Raw genomic sequence first — 15,900 nt, 5'->3', positions numbered from 1 at the left:
CTGAAAACCCAGTCTCTCTACAGCCTGGCACCTGGCACGGGGCCTGGCATTGGTGAGTGCTTAACAAGGGTTTGGTGACCCAGGGAATGAATGCTGGAGGGAACACAAATGTGTTAGTTCCTCCTTCTCTCTCGCCTCCTTGGGGAGTCCCCTCTGACTGCTCTGCCCATGGAGTGAGCAAGGGGTGGCTGAGCAAGGTGACTCCTGGGCATTCAAGGGTCCCCAGTCACAAGACCAAAAGCCCCCTGGCCATCCAGAGGAGCTGAGAGCCATGCTGGCAGGCTCATTTGGAGTGGCTCCCTCTGCCAGCCTGGTGCACCAACAATTGAATCCACGCTGCCTTCTCCGCCTGGGCCTGGGCCCCTGGAGCTGGTGAGACACGAGCGCCAGGGCTGGCGGAATAATTATGCCTATTTCATGTGACACCCAAATTGATTGCCGCCAGGGTGACATTACCAGGGCATTGTTCCTCATCTCCAACCTCTTATTATATGTTATTAGGGTGTGTGGTGTGTGTGTGTTTTTCTATTTTTTTCCCATTTCGGGGAATCAATCTCTCCCTGCCACCTCCTCTGCCTCCCTCTGCAGAGACCAGCTCTGGGCCCTGAGAGGAGGCAGGGCCTGGCCAGCAAGCTCTGCCTAGGCTTTGCAGGGCTGCTCCTGCCCACAGGGGTCATCTCAAATCCCTTTACTTGGGGGCAAGAGGGGGCATCTCAGAGTCAAGAGGGGCTGCTGAGGTATCATCCTGCAGTGTTCTTGGTCCATGTCTCTGCTTGCATGCTGCTTGCGATGGGCTGCTCACTTCTAAGGTAGGTCTTCCTTCCTACGCCGTCTAGTCTTCCATCTGATTCCTCACACTGAGCAGAATGGGCCTCCTGTGTGGCTCCACCCATGGGTCTTGGCTGTGCTCTCTGGGCCTGTAGTGGACACCTGGCACCTTTGGCCTCAGTGAGCCTCTTGGAAATTTGCAGAGGTGCCAGCTCCTCCCACCAAGTCTGAGCTTCTCATAAATGGGGCAAGTGGGTGATCACATCAGTTGTGCCTGAGCAGGGCACAGCACCTCTGTGTGTGTGACCAGAGGGCTCATCACCTCCTTGAAACAGTTCAGTTTACCCAAATGGAAGAATGGGCAGAGAGATGGCCAGGATTCAATTGAACAGAGAGGATTTTGAACAGCCAGTGCCACAGTGGCAAAGTTATTATTGATAGTTTGCCAATTCATGTTGTTGGACCTTGGTTTATGATGTATTAGGCGGTAGTTTTTGAATCTTTTTCTCCTTTTGAAGAGAAATTAACCCAAATCACTGCCCAGCCCTGACCTAGCCCCACCTTGGGTCAAGAGGCCATGTGATCCTTGTGTGATGTTAAGGAGAGAATGGCTGCAGTTGGGAGACTGGGGCTCTTCCTAGGCCTCAGCCCTGAGGTTCTTCCCAAACCCATGCTATGGGACTTGGGCAAGTCCCTGATGCTCTTGGGCCTATTTTCTTAACTGTGTGATGGTCTCTAAGGTCATCATGCCTCTGGAGTCAGCCAAGCTCAGGACCTTGAGCAGGTGAACTAATGACTCAGAGCCTCAGTTTCCTCATCAGTAAAGTGGGGTTAATGTGGCAGGACTGGCCAGATCGTTCGGGAGACACTTGGTGTGTGCGCTTTCTGTAAATGTCTTCCCTTCCCTCTGCCTGAACTCCTCCTCTGAGGGCAGCATAAAGTGTACCCTCCCTTTCCAGAGGAGGAGTTTGTGGTCTCAAGGGCTGAAGTCACTTGCCCAAGATCATGGAGGTCATCAAACCCTTGACCTTGAATTAGAGAGAGGTTGTATTCAAGAGTGGTGGGTTCAGCCTGAGAGTAACTGCCTCCAGCCTATCCCAGCTCTGCCACTTATCACTGTGTGAACTTGGACAAGTTCTGTCTCCCCTCTGTGCCTCGGTTCTCTAGTCAATAAAATGGGACTCATAAAACCAGCCTCCTCGGGTTGTTGTGAAGATCAAACAAGCTCATGCCTGGCACCTAGTCAGTGCTCTGTGTGAGTGTTCGTTTTACCAGGCACTGTAAGGAAGCGATGCTGAATGTAGACTCTGGAACCAAACTGTTTAGGTTCACATCATGCTATTCTGTGACCTTGAGCCAATTAGAACCTCTCTGTGCTTCTGTTTTTTCCACCTGCAAAATGGAGATAATGACAGCATCTACCTCACTGGGCTGGCATGGGGTAAGACGAAGGATTATAGGCAAGGTGCTTAGGATAGTGCTGGGCACAGCAGAGGCCTCTAGAGGGGTTTCCCCAACCATCGTCCTCATAGTTAGTAAGTCTGTGGCTGATCCCAGATCCCATGCTAATCCCCCCACTTCCTGCAGCTCCCCCTGCCCACCCTGGGTCTGTGAGACGATACCCTCCCCATTCCCAGCCCAAGGCCTTGGCTCTCCTAGGCAGGGCTGCTAGTTTCCAGGCCAGCCTGAGCTGTTCCCAGGGTGAGGAGCCCTGAGGGCTGGAGCATCTGGGAGGAGTGCCCAGGGGTCCCAGGAAAGTGTGAGGGAATGAATATATGAGCAGGAGTGTCCTAAGGAGTCACCGGCCTGGGCAGGAGATGGGGCACAGGGCTTCAGGGGTGCCTTCTTGTCCCCAAGAGCCTGAGTTGGTGTCTTATAGACATAAGAAGGGAAATGTGGGGGCATAGGACCTGGGTTTTCCTTGGGCCCCCTCAGGTCACCCCACATAAGACACTTGCCTACCTTTCCAGCTCCCGTCCAGAGGATGCTGTCCACTGAGGCAGGCCCAGCACAGGGAGCCTGAGGAGGGGCTGGCAGGGCCATGAGCAGTCCAAGCCTCCCCAGGCCATGAGGCACATGTGCTGGACGGAGGCCTCAAGCCCAGTGCCCTTAGCTCCCCCAGAATCCTCCTCCTCGAGGCCCTGCCCCACCCCTGCTTCTCTCCACCAGGCTGGCCACTCCTGGAGGGCAGAGCCTATATATAGAAGCCTTTAAACACTAAGATGCTTTGACAATTAAAATTCATAATTTATCCCACAAATGGCCTGGGGCTGCGGGCTGGCCGGAAGGCTGACTTCTCCCAAAATGGGCTGTGCTCTGGTGGGGTGGGTGTGGGGAAGGTGGGGGCACTCCTCCCTCATGTGCAGGGGCCAGGTGCTTGCCCAGGGAGATGTGGGGAGTCCAGGGCAGCCAGGGGTGTCGGGTAGCTGCTCAGGCCTCACTTGCCCCAGCAGGCAGGCAGCCATTCCAGGCCCAGTCAGCACCCTCCAGTAGACCATGGGCAGCCGAGAGACCAGGTGAGCATGTTGGGAGAAGATTGAGTTTCCAACTGCGCCTCAGAGATGGGGTTAGTGGCTCTGGGCCAGGAGAGCCAGGGAGTGGGGTGAGGAGGGAGAGCAGCGCATGCGCACATGTACACAGACACACACACAGGCCACACACACTGGTGTTCCCCCACACACACACCCCTCAGGGGCTCAGTAACTCTTTGCCAGAACCAAGAGCAAGAGAAAAAATAAAGAATTATACACGACAAAGGACATGACCTCAATTTTCTTCCAGGTTGATTTTTCTCTCCCCGTGGGGGGCAGCTGGAGGAGGAGGGGGAGCAGGGAGGGCCAGCCAAGGCAGGCAGGCCAGCCAGGGAGGGAAACAGAGAGCTGAGGCCGCCCAGCTCGGCTCTGTCAGCCTGGCTTTCTCCTGCAGGAGCTCTGCCTGGGCCCTGGACCCCTCTTCCCAGGGCCCCTAGTGCAACGGCCGTGCTGTCCTGCTATGCCGGGAGGTGACCCTGCTGCCTCTCATACCCTAGCCCTGCTAGATTGCCTTGGCCCTGACTGAAATTCCCCATTAGCGCTCACACCTTGGCCATTATCAGCCCTTCACACCTCAGCAGGGATTAGCCTGGGGAAAGCCCAACTGAAGCCTGAAAAGGGATAGGATCAGGATTGGGAGTAGGAGAGAAGCCATTAAGAGTCTCTGGATGCTGACCAGGCCACAAGTCACTACGGCCAGAGCACCTTTGCTGGCCCTGTGCTGTCTGGACGCCACCCTCCCCTGCCTCTGGCGTGGGGATCTGAGCTGCCCAGACTGCTGGCCGATCCTCCTCCTGGAGGCCTGCACGGAGCCTGGACTATAAGCTGGCAGACTGGTAGAGCCCTGTGCCCAGTATTCTCATGGGCCACCCCACAGTCTCATGGGCAGTCGTGTGATGGGCTCTCTTGACTGTTCCTTTGAGTGGGACAGGCCAGACCTAGGGGTGCTGAGCTGAATGAGGCCTAGCCCTGCGTGGCATTCTCAATCTGGGGGCCCCAGAAGCACCACTGGAGGGGAGGAAACACATGGGCAGTGCCTGGCAGAGGGTGGCCTGAGACCTGGAGAGGACCTGGAGGTTGATCCCTTCTTCCTGGGGGTTGAGAAGAGCTCCTGGATGGGGAGGGGACCCTGAGCTGGGTCATGAAGGTATCACAGATCTCTAGCTTGGAGCGGCAGGAGGATGGGCCCAGGCTGGGGTGACTGTGGAGTGCTTTCTGGAAGGCCCTCACACCATCCCCAACCGCTTGGTTCTGGCTGCCTCTGAGCAGATGTGTTTTCTTGTAATGGGCATTACCATGCCTTTAAATGATGGAGCCAGCCGCACCTAGAGCTGAACACAAAGAAGGGACTGCTTTCTGGCCACTGGACTTGGGGAAGCAAGATGCCTGCGTGCCGCTGAGGACTGGCACCTTCCCTCAGCCCTGGGGCCTTAGCCTAGCCTGGCCATGACATGCTGGCCCCTCCCTGGAGTGGCCTGCAAGATCCTGGAGAATCCCACTTCACACCGGGAGGCTCTGAGGACAGGCAGACCCACCAGGGATCAGAGGTCTGCCACTGCCCAGCTTTGTAGCCTTGGTCTGGGACAAGTGACTTCCCTCTCTGAAGTCTCAGTTTTCTCACCTGTAAAGCAGGTGTTGCTGGAGAGTTTCTGAGACAGTGTGTGAAAAGCCCCAAACCCTGCCCATTGCTGGAGGTCTCCAAATGCTAGTCCCTCGCTTTTTCTGATTGGCGGGTGTATGTGGGTCACCCATCTGGCTGCTGTGAGGAGACACAGTTCTGCCCGCCAGGGGCCTCCAGATGCTGGTTATGGAACAGGGTGGCTCCCTTTGAGGTTCCCCAAGCCCACCCATGGGTGACCTTCACCCCTTCTCCACCAGTCACCCTCTTATCCTGAGCCCTCGAGCAACAGCTGGAATGCAAACCCCCAACCAACTTGGGGCCACCTTCACGGAGATTCTCCCAGCTCAGGTGAAACTGCAGTGTGCAGCCTGGGCCCCTCTCCCCTGCTTGTCCAGTTGGAGGAAGTCCAGTTCCTGTTGCCAACTCCTTCAGGGACCCTGGAATCCAGCCACTCACTGTGCAATGGGGGAAGTAGGCTAGAGAGTGCAGGCATTGCCCGAGGTCACACAGTGACCAGTGGCTGCAGAGAACTACTTGTGGCCTGTGTCAGGCACATGAAGGTGTGGGTGGTGACTAGAGCTTGTCCGTCCCCACTGTGGGGTCAGCTCAGAGCCCGGGTCTCACCCTCTGCAGGGCAGGTTGATGGCCCCACTTCTCTGCACCCTCCAATAACCCCTGATTTGGGACCAGGGCTGCCGTAGACTCTGTGCCTCATGCCCTGGGCACAGCTGCCTCTGCCGCCCACCTGCCTGTCTTTGATGTTTATATTTTCTTTTTTATTTATTGGCCCAATTTTTAATTTTTGCCCTTGTGGAAAACCCTTCAGGGGGCAAGGATCCAAACTAAAGCACTGATTAAAATGCATAAAACACCTCTCTGCAGCAATGCAGGAGTGGCCAGCAGGACTGACCATGCCAGGAAGGCAAGAGCCACACGTTGCCAGTCAGACATGATGGCCCCAGCATCTCTAGGTAACAGGGATGCCATGGAGGTGTGAGACCTGGGACTAGGCCCAGCGTGCTGCGATCTTGCTAGGCCACAAGAGCATAGTCAAGATCTCCAGGTCTCAGTTTCCACACCTGTAAAAGACAGAGGATGAGATGATTCAGAGGACGTTCCCACCAGGGCTGTCCTGTCCTGTGGAGCCTGGCCCACCACACTGAGCGTGTAACTGTCTAGCTTGTTGGTGGCAGCTAGACAGAGCGAGTCAAACCAGCTTTTCCATCAACACATTTAAATTCCCTGGGTATCAGCAGAGCAGGGTGGCCCATGCCTATAGTCCCAGCAACTCGGGAGGCTGAGGCAAGAGGATTGCAAGTTCAAGGCCAACTTAAGCAACTTAGTGAGACCCTGTCTAAATATTTAAAAGGGGAGGAGGGTACTGGGGATGTAGTTGAGTGGTTAAGTACCCCTGTGTTCAATCCTCAATACTGGGGGAAAAAAAATAAACCTAGGTATTATTGTTCCAGGGTCAGCCCCATTAGAGAGGCTTCTTTCTACCCCTGCAAAAACTCACTCATGCCTCTGTTTCAAAAAACACTCATCCTGGCCTGTTCTGTGCCACACCTTGGGCACCTTACCCTAGCAGGTGGGACAAATACACCAGTAATTATTTGGCCCAGTCTGAAACATACAGGAGAGGCACCAAGTGCTGAGGCCTCGCAGCAGGTTTCCCTCTTTGCCCAGGTCACTAGGAAGCTCCACTTTAGTCATACACAGGACTTTGAGGCATTCTTTCCTGGCTTCCTTTCTTTAGCTTTCATTTCTTTATCTTCTTGTAGCATAACTTTTCATAACTGGAGCCAGTGGGTTCAAATCACTTTTGGAATGAGGAATGCTATGCAGACTCTCACGGTATCACTATCAAGAAGAGCGAGATCGCCGTGGGGGAGGTGATGGCTGATGGAGTGGGGCACGGAGGGTTTCGGGGAAGGGAGGGCCTTTAGAGTGGGAACGCAAAGACTGCTGGGATGGGGGCTGGGACAGTTCTCCAAAAGGGGACAGCTTAAAGGTTGGAATATAGCATTGCTGGGAGAGTGGTGGGAAAGGAGGTTGACGGGCAGGTCAAGGTCAGGTGATAAAAATGGGGAATGCCAGGTGCATTCTGTATGAGGGACTTCCAGCATCTCAAGGGGGCCTGTGTCCTCACTGTCCCTCTCCTTCCTCAACCTCCTTTCCAGCAGCTCCCACACCACCCACCAGTTCAGCCCTGAGCTGGGTGCTAAAAGTCCTATTTACCTCTTGAGGTCCCCAGCCTCACACCCGCGCCAGTCCCAGCTGCTGGCCCAATTACTTATTGATCGCCTGTCAGGATGTTTGCTTTTCTGGTGGGTCATTGGAGCGTGTGTGACTGTGGAAAATGGCCTGGTGGGGGTGGGGTGGGGAGAAGCTGAACCACAGAAGAATCTGGCGAGAGAATGAAAGGACTGGGGGCAGGAGTTGGACAGAGCCCTTAGGGATAACAAAGCCTTCCAGATTCCATAACATGTCACTGACACAAAATCTTGAGTCCTCTCTGGTTAATCAGTCACTTAGTCAATCAACAACCAGGAAACACCTGTCAATCCTGGAAGACCAGTGGAGCATTCCAGAGTGTGTTATATCATTGGAATGTGACAGACCAGAGCTCCTACCCCACAACTGCTCCCTCTGCTGGCTAGGTGTCCTGGGACAGCCACAGCATCTCTGAGCCTTAGTTGCCTTAACAGTTTTGACTAACAAGTATGGATGATCTGTGGCCTTGAAGTAGAGGCTGTATGAAGGTGGGGAGGATTGGGAGGGGTGGAGGAAGGACTGAGCTGAGCCAGAGTGGGACACCCAACTGGGGCCTCCCCAGCATGCAGCGAGCCCTTTTCAGGGCCAGGAGTATAGGAAATAGACACAGCTGCAGAGTTTCAAGGGTGCTGGGGGCGGGTGGAGGAGCAAAGGTGGGTCTTTACCCAACAGCAACAGAAGATCTGCAGCTCTGTCTCCACAGACAGTCTGGTCCACCTGCTATCACTTGGAGGCAATGGCTTCTGGAGTCGGAACTAGGCCTCCCCAACACTCCTCAACCTGCTTGCCACTGTGGAGGTGGGAAGGGAGGGGCAGGCTGGGGCAGGAGGTGTCTGGGGGATTCTTCTGAAAATGGGATGGGAGAGTAATGAGGGGCTGTTCCCACACACCCCTAGCTTACTCCACCCGCAGCCTGTACTTGATCCCTGGCACTGTCTCTTGTCACCACGCCTAAGCGCCACATTTCTTCAGGGCCCACATTTAGCAAACCTCACGCTCTTGCTGTGCAGTGTGGACCAGAGCCTCCAGGGCTGTCCCTCCTGGGCTGTGGGAACCCCGCTGCTTTTCTGCTTCTAGCAGCTACACAGAATCCTGGTGCTAGGGAGAGCTGATCAGAGCCCTGAGAGGCAGAAGAGGGTGAGGGGTCTTTGGAAGAGCACTCTCCCCATTGGGGGTCAAAGAAAGCTTCACAGAGCAGTGGGCCTCAATCAGACCTTCCAGAGGGGATTTCAGTGGGCGGGTGGTGGGGGGGAGCAGTCCTCTGGGAGGACCATAGTGCCAAGGTCAGGATGCAGGAGAACGTGTTCCCTGGGCTGAGGAGCCTTAGCTGAGTCAGCATTGGGGCCCAGAGGAAGGGGAGTCTGGGGGATTCCGCAGGGTGGTCAGCTGGGATTTGCAGGGCTGGCTACTGGCTTCTCGATGGGGATGCCCAACCCTGACCCCGGAGCCCAATCAGGGAGCAGATCGGTGAGAATAACAGGTACTTTTAGAAGTGTGCTGAGTGCCTAGGACTTGGGCTTAGGCGCAGTGCTGGTGGAGAGGGGAATAGTGTCTGCTCACCTTGCTCTCAGAGCCCAGCTGCCTCGGAAGCCCTCATCCAGCCTGCTGGGGGCCAGGCAGGCTCCTCCTCACTCCTCTCAGGGCTTTCCCCAGAAATCTCTACCCTTGAGCCACTTTGATCCCCTTTGTGAGCCCCAGGGAAGCTCAGCAGGGCTGACTTTATTCCTGATGAAGCAGGGGGGTTAAGGAGGTGGCACTGTCCCTTTCCTGAACCCACCTTATCCTCAGGATGCCCAGAGGGCTCTGGGCAGGGCAAGAGGCAAGGGGGAAGCAGGCTGGGCAGCAGGAGGCCCTCTGACCTGGGCATCTGGACCTCACTATGGGGTCCCAAGAGGTGTCCTGTGTTACTCTGCACCCTATCTATCTGCATCAGGGACATCCTATGGGGCACAGAGGGCTCCGAGTGGGGTCTTACCAAATACTGGCCTCTCATTGCCACCTCTGTCCTGTGCTTTCTTCCGGCTACAGGTGAGCGAGAGGATGCTGGCGGGGGGCGCAAGGAGCATGCCCAGCCCCCTCCTGGCCTGCTGGCAGCCCATCCTCCTGCTGGTGCTGGGCTCGGTGCTGTCAGGCTCGGCCACAGGCTGCCCACCTCGCTGTGAGTGCTCGGCCCAGGACCGTGCTGTGCTCTGCCACCGCAAGCGCTTTGTGGCGGTGCCTGAGGGCATCCCCACGGAGACGCGCCTGCTGGACCTGGGCAAGAACCGCATCAAGACCCTCAACCAGGACGAGTTTGCCAGCTTCCCGCACCTAGAGGAGCTGGAGCTCAACGAGAACATCGTGAGTGCCGTGGAGCCCGGCGCCTTCAACAACCTCTTCAACCTCCGGACGCTGGGGCTCCGCAGCAACCGCCTGAAACTCATCCCCCTGGGCGTCTTCACAGGCCTCAGCAACCTGACCAAGCTGGACATCAGCGAGAACAAGATCGTCATCCTTCTGGACTACATGTTCCAGGACCTGTACAACCTCAAGTCGCTGGAGGTCGGCGACAACGACCTTGTCTACATCTCCCACCGCGCCTTCAGCGGCCTCAACAGCCTGGAGCAGCTGACGCTGGAGAAATGCAATCTGACCTCCATCCCCACCGAGGCGCTGTCTCACCTGCACGGTCTCATCGTCCTGCGGCTGCGGCACCTCAACATCAACGCCATCCGGGACTACTCCTTCAAGAGGTTGTACCGGCTCAAGGTCCTGGAGATCTCCCATTGGCCCTATCTGGACACCATGACCCCCAACTGCCTCTACGGCCTCAACCTGACGTCCCTGTCCATCACACACTGCAATCTGACCGCCGTGCCCTACCTGGCCGTGCGCCACCTGGTCTATCTCCGTTTCCTCAACCTCTCCTACAACCCCATCGGCACCATAGAGGGCTCCATGTTGCATGAGCTGCTACGGCTGCAGGAGATCCAGCTGGTGGGCGGGCAGCTGGCTGTGGTGGAGCCCTATGCCTTCCGCGGCCTCAACTACCTGCGTGTGCTCAACGTCTCTGGCAACCAGCTGACCACCCTGGAGGAGTCCGCCTTCCACTCAGTGGGCAACCTGGAGACTCTCATCCTGGACTCCAACCCTCTGGCCTGCGACTGCCGGCTCCTGTGGGTGTTCCGGCGCCGCTGGCGACTCAACTTCAACCGGCAGCAGCCCACGTGTGCCACACCCGAGTTCGTACAGGGCAAGGAGTTCAAGGACTTCCCGGATGTGCTCCTGCCCAACTACTTCACCTGCCGCCGCGCCCGCATCCGGGACCGCAAGGCCCAGCAGGTGTTTGTGGATGAGGGCCATACGGTGCAGTTCGTGTGCCGGGCGGATGGCGACCCGCCGCCCGCCATCCTCTGGCTCTCACCCCGCAAGCACCTGGTCTCGGCCAAGAGCAATGGGCGGCTCACGGTCTTCCCCGACGGCACGTTGGAGGTGCGCTACGCCCAGGTACAGGACAATGGCACGTACCTGTGCATCGCAGCCAACGCGGGTGGCAACGACTCCATGCCCGCCCACCTGCACGTACGCAGCTACTCGCCCGACTGGCCCCATCAGCCCAACAAGACGTTTGCCTTCATCTCCAACCAGCCGGGTGAGGGAGAGGCCAACAGCACCCGCGCCACCGTGCCTTTCCCCTTCGACATCAAGACCCTCATCATCGCCACCACCATGGGCTTCATCTCCTTCCTGGGCGTGGTCCTCTTCTGCCTGGTGCTGCTGTTCCTCTGGAGCCGGGGCAAGGGCAACACGAAGCACAACATCGAGATAGAGTACGTGCCCCGGAAGTCAGACGCGGGCATCAGCTCGGCCGACGCGCCCCGCAAGTTCAACATGAAGATGATATGAGGACAGGGCGGGGGGCAGGGACCCCCAGCGCGCCGGGCAGGGGAAGGGGCCTGGCCGCAGCTGCTCACTCCCCGGTCCTTCCCACCTCCTCCGTGCCCCTCCACACACTCTTTCTCTCTCCCACCCCCGCTGCCCCCCGCCAGCCCTCACTACCTGCCCTCTTTTTACCAGGACCTCAGAAGTCCAGGCCTGGGGACCCCACCTGCACAGGGGCTTGCATTGACAAACTGGAGTGAAGAGCCGACGAACGACAGGCAGCAGAGTCAATGATTCAATTAAAAAAAAAGTTACGAACTTCCTCTGTAACTTGGGTTTCAATAGTTATGGATTTTTATGAAAACTTGAAATAATAAAAAGAGAAAAAAACTATTTCCTATAGCTAGTCGGAATGCAAACTTTTGACGTCCTGATTGCTCCAGGGCCTTCTTCCAACTCAGTTTCTTGTTTTTCTCTTCCTCCTTTCTCTTCTCTTCCCCTATGGGGAGGGATCACTCAGGAAAACAGGAAAGGAGGTTCCAGCCTCCACCCTCCCGCCCACGTGCTGGGGCGCCATCAGGAGCAGGCAGGGTGGCAGGTCTGGGCGCTGCTCTGGGCTGGCTGGTTGCAGGGAGTGAGTGGAGGGGACAGGGCTGCCCAATGGGGTTGGGGGCCTGTCTGCCAGGCAGCTCTACTGCATGGAGGTTGGGAGAGTCTCAGCTCCCGTGTGGTTGGGACTCTGGACAGGGACTGGGGCCCTCCTGGGGGATGGCACAGTCAGTGGAGAGAGCCAGGAGCCAAAGGCCGGCCTGACACCTGGCCTCTGGCCCCAGCTCTGCTGCTCACTTGCTGTGTAGCCTCAAGCAGGTCTCCTCTGGGCTCCTCTGGGCTTCAGGGTCCACATCTGTACAAATGGGAGCATTCCTTGCCCTGCCTACCTCACAGGGCTGTTGTGAGGGACTGATGAGATGATGTATGTGAAACACTTTGTAACCTGTAAAGCCTGTGCACACGTGTGGGTGACTGTTCTCATTATGGTCATTATTATCTCACTGGGGGACGGGCTGAGGGGACCTCCATGGGGGCAGAGCGGCGGGGTGCCAGGGGAAGAGGCAGCTCCAGAGGCTCCTCCTAGGACACCAGCCTAGACCACTGCCAGGCACATCGGCTTGGGCGACAAGGCTCTTGACCCCCAGAGCACCGTGGATTCTTCCACCCTCATTCTGGGAGGCCCCTAGGCAAAGCCCAGCTAGCTTTGGCCAGGATGTATATAGGGATTGCACACAGATCTCTCCTCCTCTTCTTTCCACAAGCATTTATGGAGCATCTACTGTGTGCTACCCTCAGGACTGTCCACACACCTAGCCTACCTTTTAGCTGTCCCTCCTGCCACCAGGCCATACTTTAGACCTATCCTTGCATGTGAGCTCAACAAGAGGGCCAGACAACAGCCCCCGCCTTGACCAGGCCCATTCAGACCAAACCTAGATGTTCCAAACTCAGCCACAAGAAGCAGTGGCGTAGGTGACACAGTAAAGAGCCAGATGGGTCACCTGTAACTTTCCCAGAATCCAATGACCTTGGCTGAAGGAATTGGGTAGCAGCTTGACCTGCAGCACACATGCTTACATGCCCCTAATCTCGGATGGGCAGGGAATGCACTCGGTCGGGGTTGGGGTGGGGGACTGGCTTCTCTCCTCCAAGTTTCCTTTTGCTCCTGGAGACATCTTGAATTCAATCCTACAGACCTGGTATGACCCTGTGGCCTGTTAATCCTCAGGCCAAGGAAGATGTGGGAACTGGTGGCACAGACTCAACTGAACAAGGAGGGACAGCAATAGGGAAGTGACCCCTTAGCAACCAGAAACTTCCAGAATGTTTCAGAAGGGCCTCCTCCAATCAGGACTCTTCTCAGGGCTTACTCCCCACCTGAACCAGCATGAACTAAAGAGCCACATGCCTAGCACCTTCAAAACCACGCCTGTAGTGGATGACATGGAGTTGGCACTGTGTCATTCACTTATTCATTCATTCTGCAGGCATCTCTAAGAGGCCACTCTGCTCCTGGCTCCAGTTGATGTAGTTTGTAGCCAACTGCTGGGCCACCCTGCCCATGCCCTTTCCCCTAAGCACCACTCATGACTTCCTGGTTCTGGGGAATGGTCAAGCCTCTGGACTGTGATTTTATGTCCTGGGAAAAAACGGAATCATCTTTCTATAGGACCCTGGAATATTGACATGGAGAAGGTGAAGTCGTTGGTGACAGCCTAGACTAGTGCTTAGAAGGCCCTGAGGTCTGAACCTCAGGTCCAAGCTTAAGTTCTAATTCTAAAACCAATGCGTGGGATTGTTACTTAACTCCTATTAGTCTTCTCACCTGTAAAATAAAGGCGATCGTACTACTTTTGGTCATTAGGAGGATCAAATGAGGGAGCCGGGGTATGTTTATTGATTGGGCAGTACCTGGGACTCAGCAAGCTTTCCTGAAACAGTAGGAGTAATGATTATTATCAAGTCCAGTTCTTGTGCAGGTGCAGAGGGTGAGGACCAGAGGGCTCAGCTGAAATTGCAGTTTCAAAGTGGAAGGACCAGCGTCTGGTTTCAGACTCCTGGAGCCACAGACTCTTAACCTGGATCAGGGCTTCCTAGAACCAATCCAAGGCAGGAGAACACTTTGGGGAGCCCAAGAGGCAGGAAGAAGGGTTCTGAGGCACGTGCATCAAGACATCAGTAATAACACCTGAGGCTTCAGGAAACCAACAAGCCACGAACCTTTGAGAGACCAGCGCGCAGGCTCCCCAATAGCCCAGCCCTGGAAACCCCACCTGGCATGTCCCTGGCAAGAGGAAGCCCATGGGATCATTACTTAGCCCCTCTGGGATGCTTCAAGCTTCTGCTAAGAGTAGGGGAGTTAAGAGGCCAACTCACTCTTGACTACTGGGAGGGAAGCGGCCCCCTGGGGAATCTCAAGTCCTTGAGAGAATTATTAGGTGGCTTTTAGGTTAGGGAGAATGTGAGTGTCTAGGGTTAGGGGACTTGGTTGGCCTAAGCAAAGGAGCTTGTTGGGCAGAGTCCAGGCTGGGAGCCAGGAAGCCTGGTCAGCCTAGAGCAGCTCCCTGCTGGCTTCCTCCCTCGAAGAGGTGGTGGACCCCAGTACTTGTAAGAGCCCTGCCAGGTTTAAGGGGGAACATCTGGGAAGCCAAACTAGAGAGGCCACTTTCTCCATGGCTTTTCTCCAGGGGAAACAGGAAGAGCAGATACCCTCTCCCCTGGCACATGCATGTCTAGGAACCTGAAGCCAGAGTGGTTTGGGGGACAAAGTGTCCTTGGCCCCCACATCCCCCCACAGTCCTGACAGCTCCCCCGCTCTGCTCAGTCCAGGTGGAGATGTGGAACCTGCCACACAGCTCACCTTTCAGCCTGGGGCCAAGGGGGTGAGATCGGCAGAAACTACTAGGGAAAATGCAGACTCTGAATCCTGAGGGTCCAGCCCTCTTTCTAGGAAAGCAAGATGAGAGCAACCCCCAGGCCTGCTCCTCCAAAAGACAGGCACACCTTAGAGGAAGGGTGACAAAAGTGAGAACCTGCCTTTATCAAGCAAGTGGCCCTGGCCACAGCAAACACCCAGGAGGGTAAATGCTGGAAGGATCAGCAAACCCCAGACCTCTCCCTGGTTTACCCCTCACAAGTCAGACTATTGGGCCTAGAGATGGGAAGTAGCCTGCCTAGAGTCACAGAGCAGAGTGGCAGATGGTACCTGCTCTAGAGTCAGGCAGACCTTGGTTCAAATCCCATCATCACCACTGAGTCCTGTATGAAGAACAGGGTTAATAACACTGTTTACAAGGTGTCAGAAATTAGTGTTGTAAAGTGCCTACCTACACAGGCACCTGCTTGGGGTACACTAGTGACCACTTTTATTAGTGTGACGAGTAAGGGAGTGGTGACTGAACTCAAGGACTGGGGGTGGAAGGGGCTATGTGCAGGACCAATGGAGTCTCAAGAGCTGGGACCCCAAATGGGGTTGGGGTAGACCTGAACCTGGTCATCCTTTCTGCTTTGCCACTGAAGGCTTTAGGGCTATGTGGGGAGAATGGGAGCAGACTCTGGGCCATCACCCCTATCTGTCCAGCACAGAGAGAATGGCCAGACCTGGGGCCCTGGAGGACAAGGCCTCAATCTGTGTATGTTGCAGGATGGAGGTTAGGGGGTGTCACAAAGGATGAGGAAAAAGGGGTCAGAGGAGCAGTGTAGACCTCTAACTGGTCCCTGCAGAAGTTCTGTGGCCAGCTGGCCAAGGGACCATGAGCTTTGGAGTTCATGTGTTACAAGAAGCAGAGACAGCATGGACCAGCTGGAGTTAAAGGACTTAATGGAGCCTCACAGAACCCAGTTTCATGGTCTATTGCCTTTCCTACTTCTCTCCCCAATTTGGTGTCCTCTGGTGACATAACAGCCTGCACAAGGCTGAAATTTGCCCCCACCCCCAGTTCCCATTGAAAGTCTCCTGGTCCCTCCTCCTTCCTGGTCTGGCTTGCTAGAGTCTCTGATCTCATTCATACTCTCCAGAGGAAAAACGTGATTGGTCACTTACCAGCCAATAGATTGGCTGCTTCACAGTCAGCTGTCCATTCCCTTGTCCAATCAGAGGTTGCCAAGGAGCTCAACCTTGTGCAAGCCAAGTTTGAGATGGTACAGGAGGATCTAAGGGACTGCATCAGTTATCTATTTCCGCACAACAGTCACCCCCAAACTTAATGACTTAAAATCCTAACCATTTATTTATGTTCCTAGTCTGCAACGTAGGCAGAGCTTGGTGAGGACGACAGCTCATCTCTGTTCTGC

General features: G+C 55.7%; 1 protein-coding gene across 4 annotated transcripts in view; it reads left to right on the top strand.

Annotated features, from left to right (window-relative positions):
* Positions 1-12,058, top strand: part of LINGO1 (leucine rich repeat and Ig domain containing 1) — a 223,407-nt gene extending 211,349 nt beyond the window's left edge. For all 4 annotated transcript variants that reach the window (XM_081290069.1, XM_081290070.1, XM_081290067.1 and 1 more), the window contains one exon: positions 9,223-12,058. In XM_081290069.1, the coding sequence (XP_081146195.1) occupies positions 9,235-11,079 (1,845 nt within the window). In that variant the 5' untranslated portion in view covers positions 9,223-9,234 and the 3' untranslated portion in view covers positions 11,080-12,058. The remainder of the gene's footprint in view (positions 1-9,222) is intronic.
* The last annotated feature ends 3,842 nt before the right edge of the window (positions 12,059-15,900 follow it).

Source organism: Spermophilus citellus (genome assembly GCF_964194105.1).
Source record: "Spermophilus citellus genome assembly, chromosome: 4".
In the NCBI taxonomy this organism is placed as follows: Eukaryota; Metazoa; Chordata; class Mammalia; order Rodentia; family Sciuridae; genus Spermophilus; species Spermophilus citellus.
The sequence above is the reverse complement of the archived record's forward strand: the minus strand, read 5'-3'. Positions and strand labels throughout refer to the sequence as shown.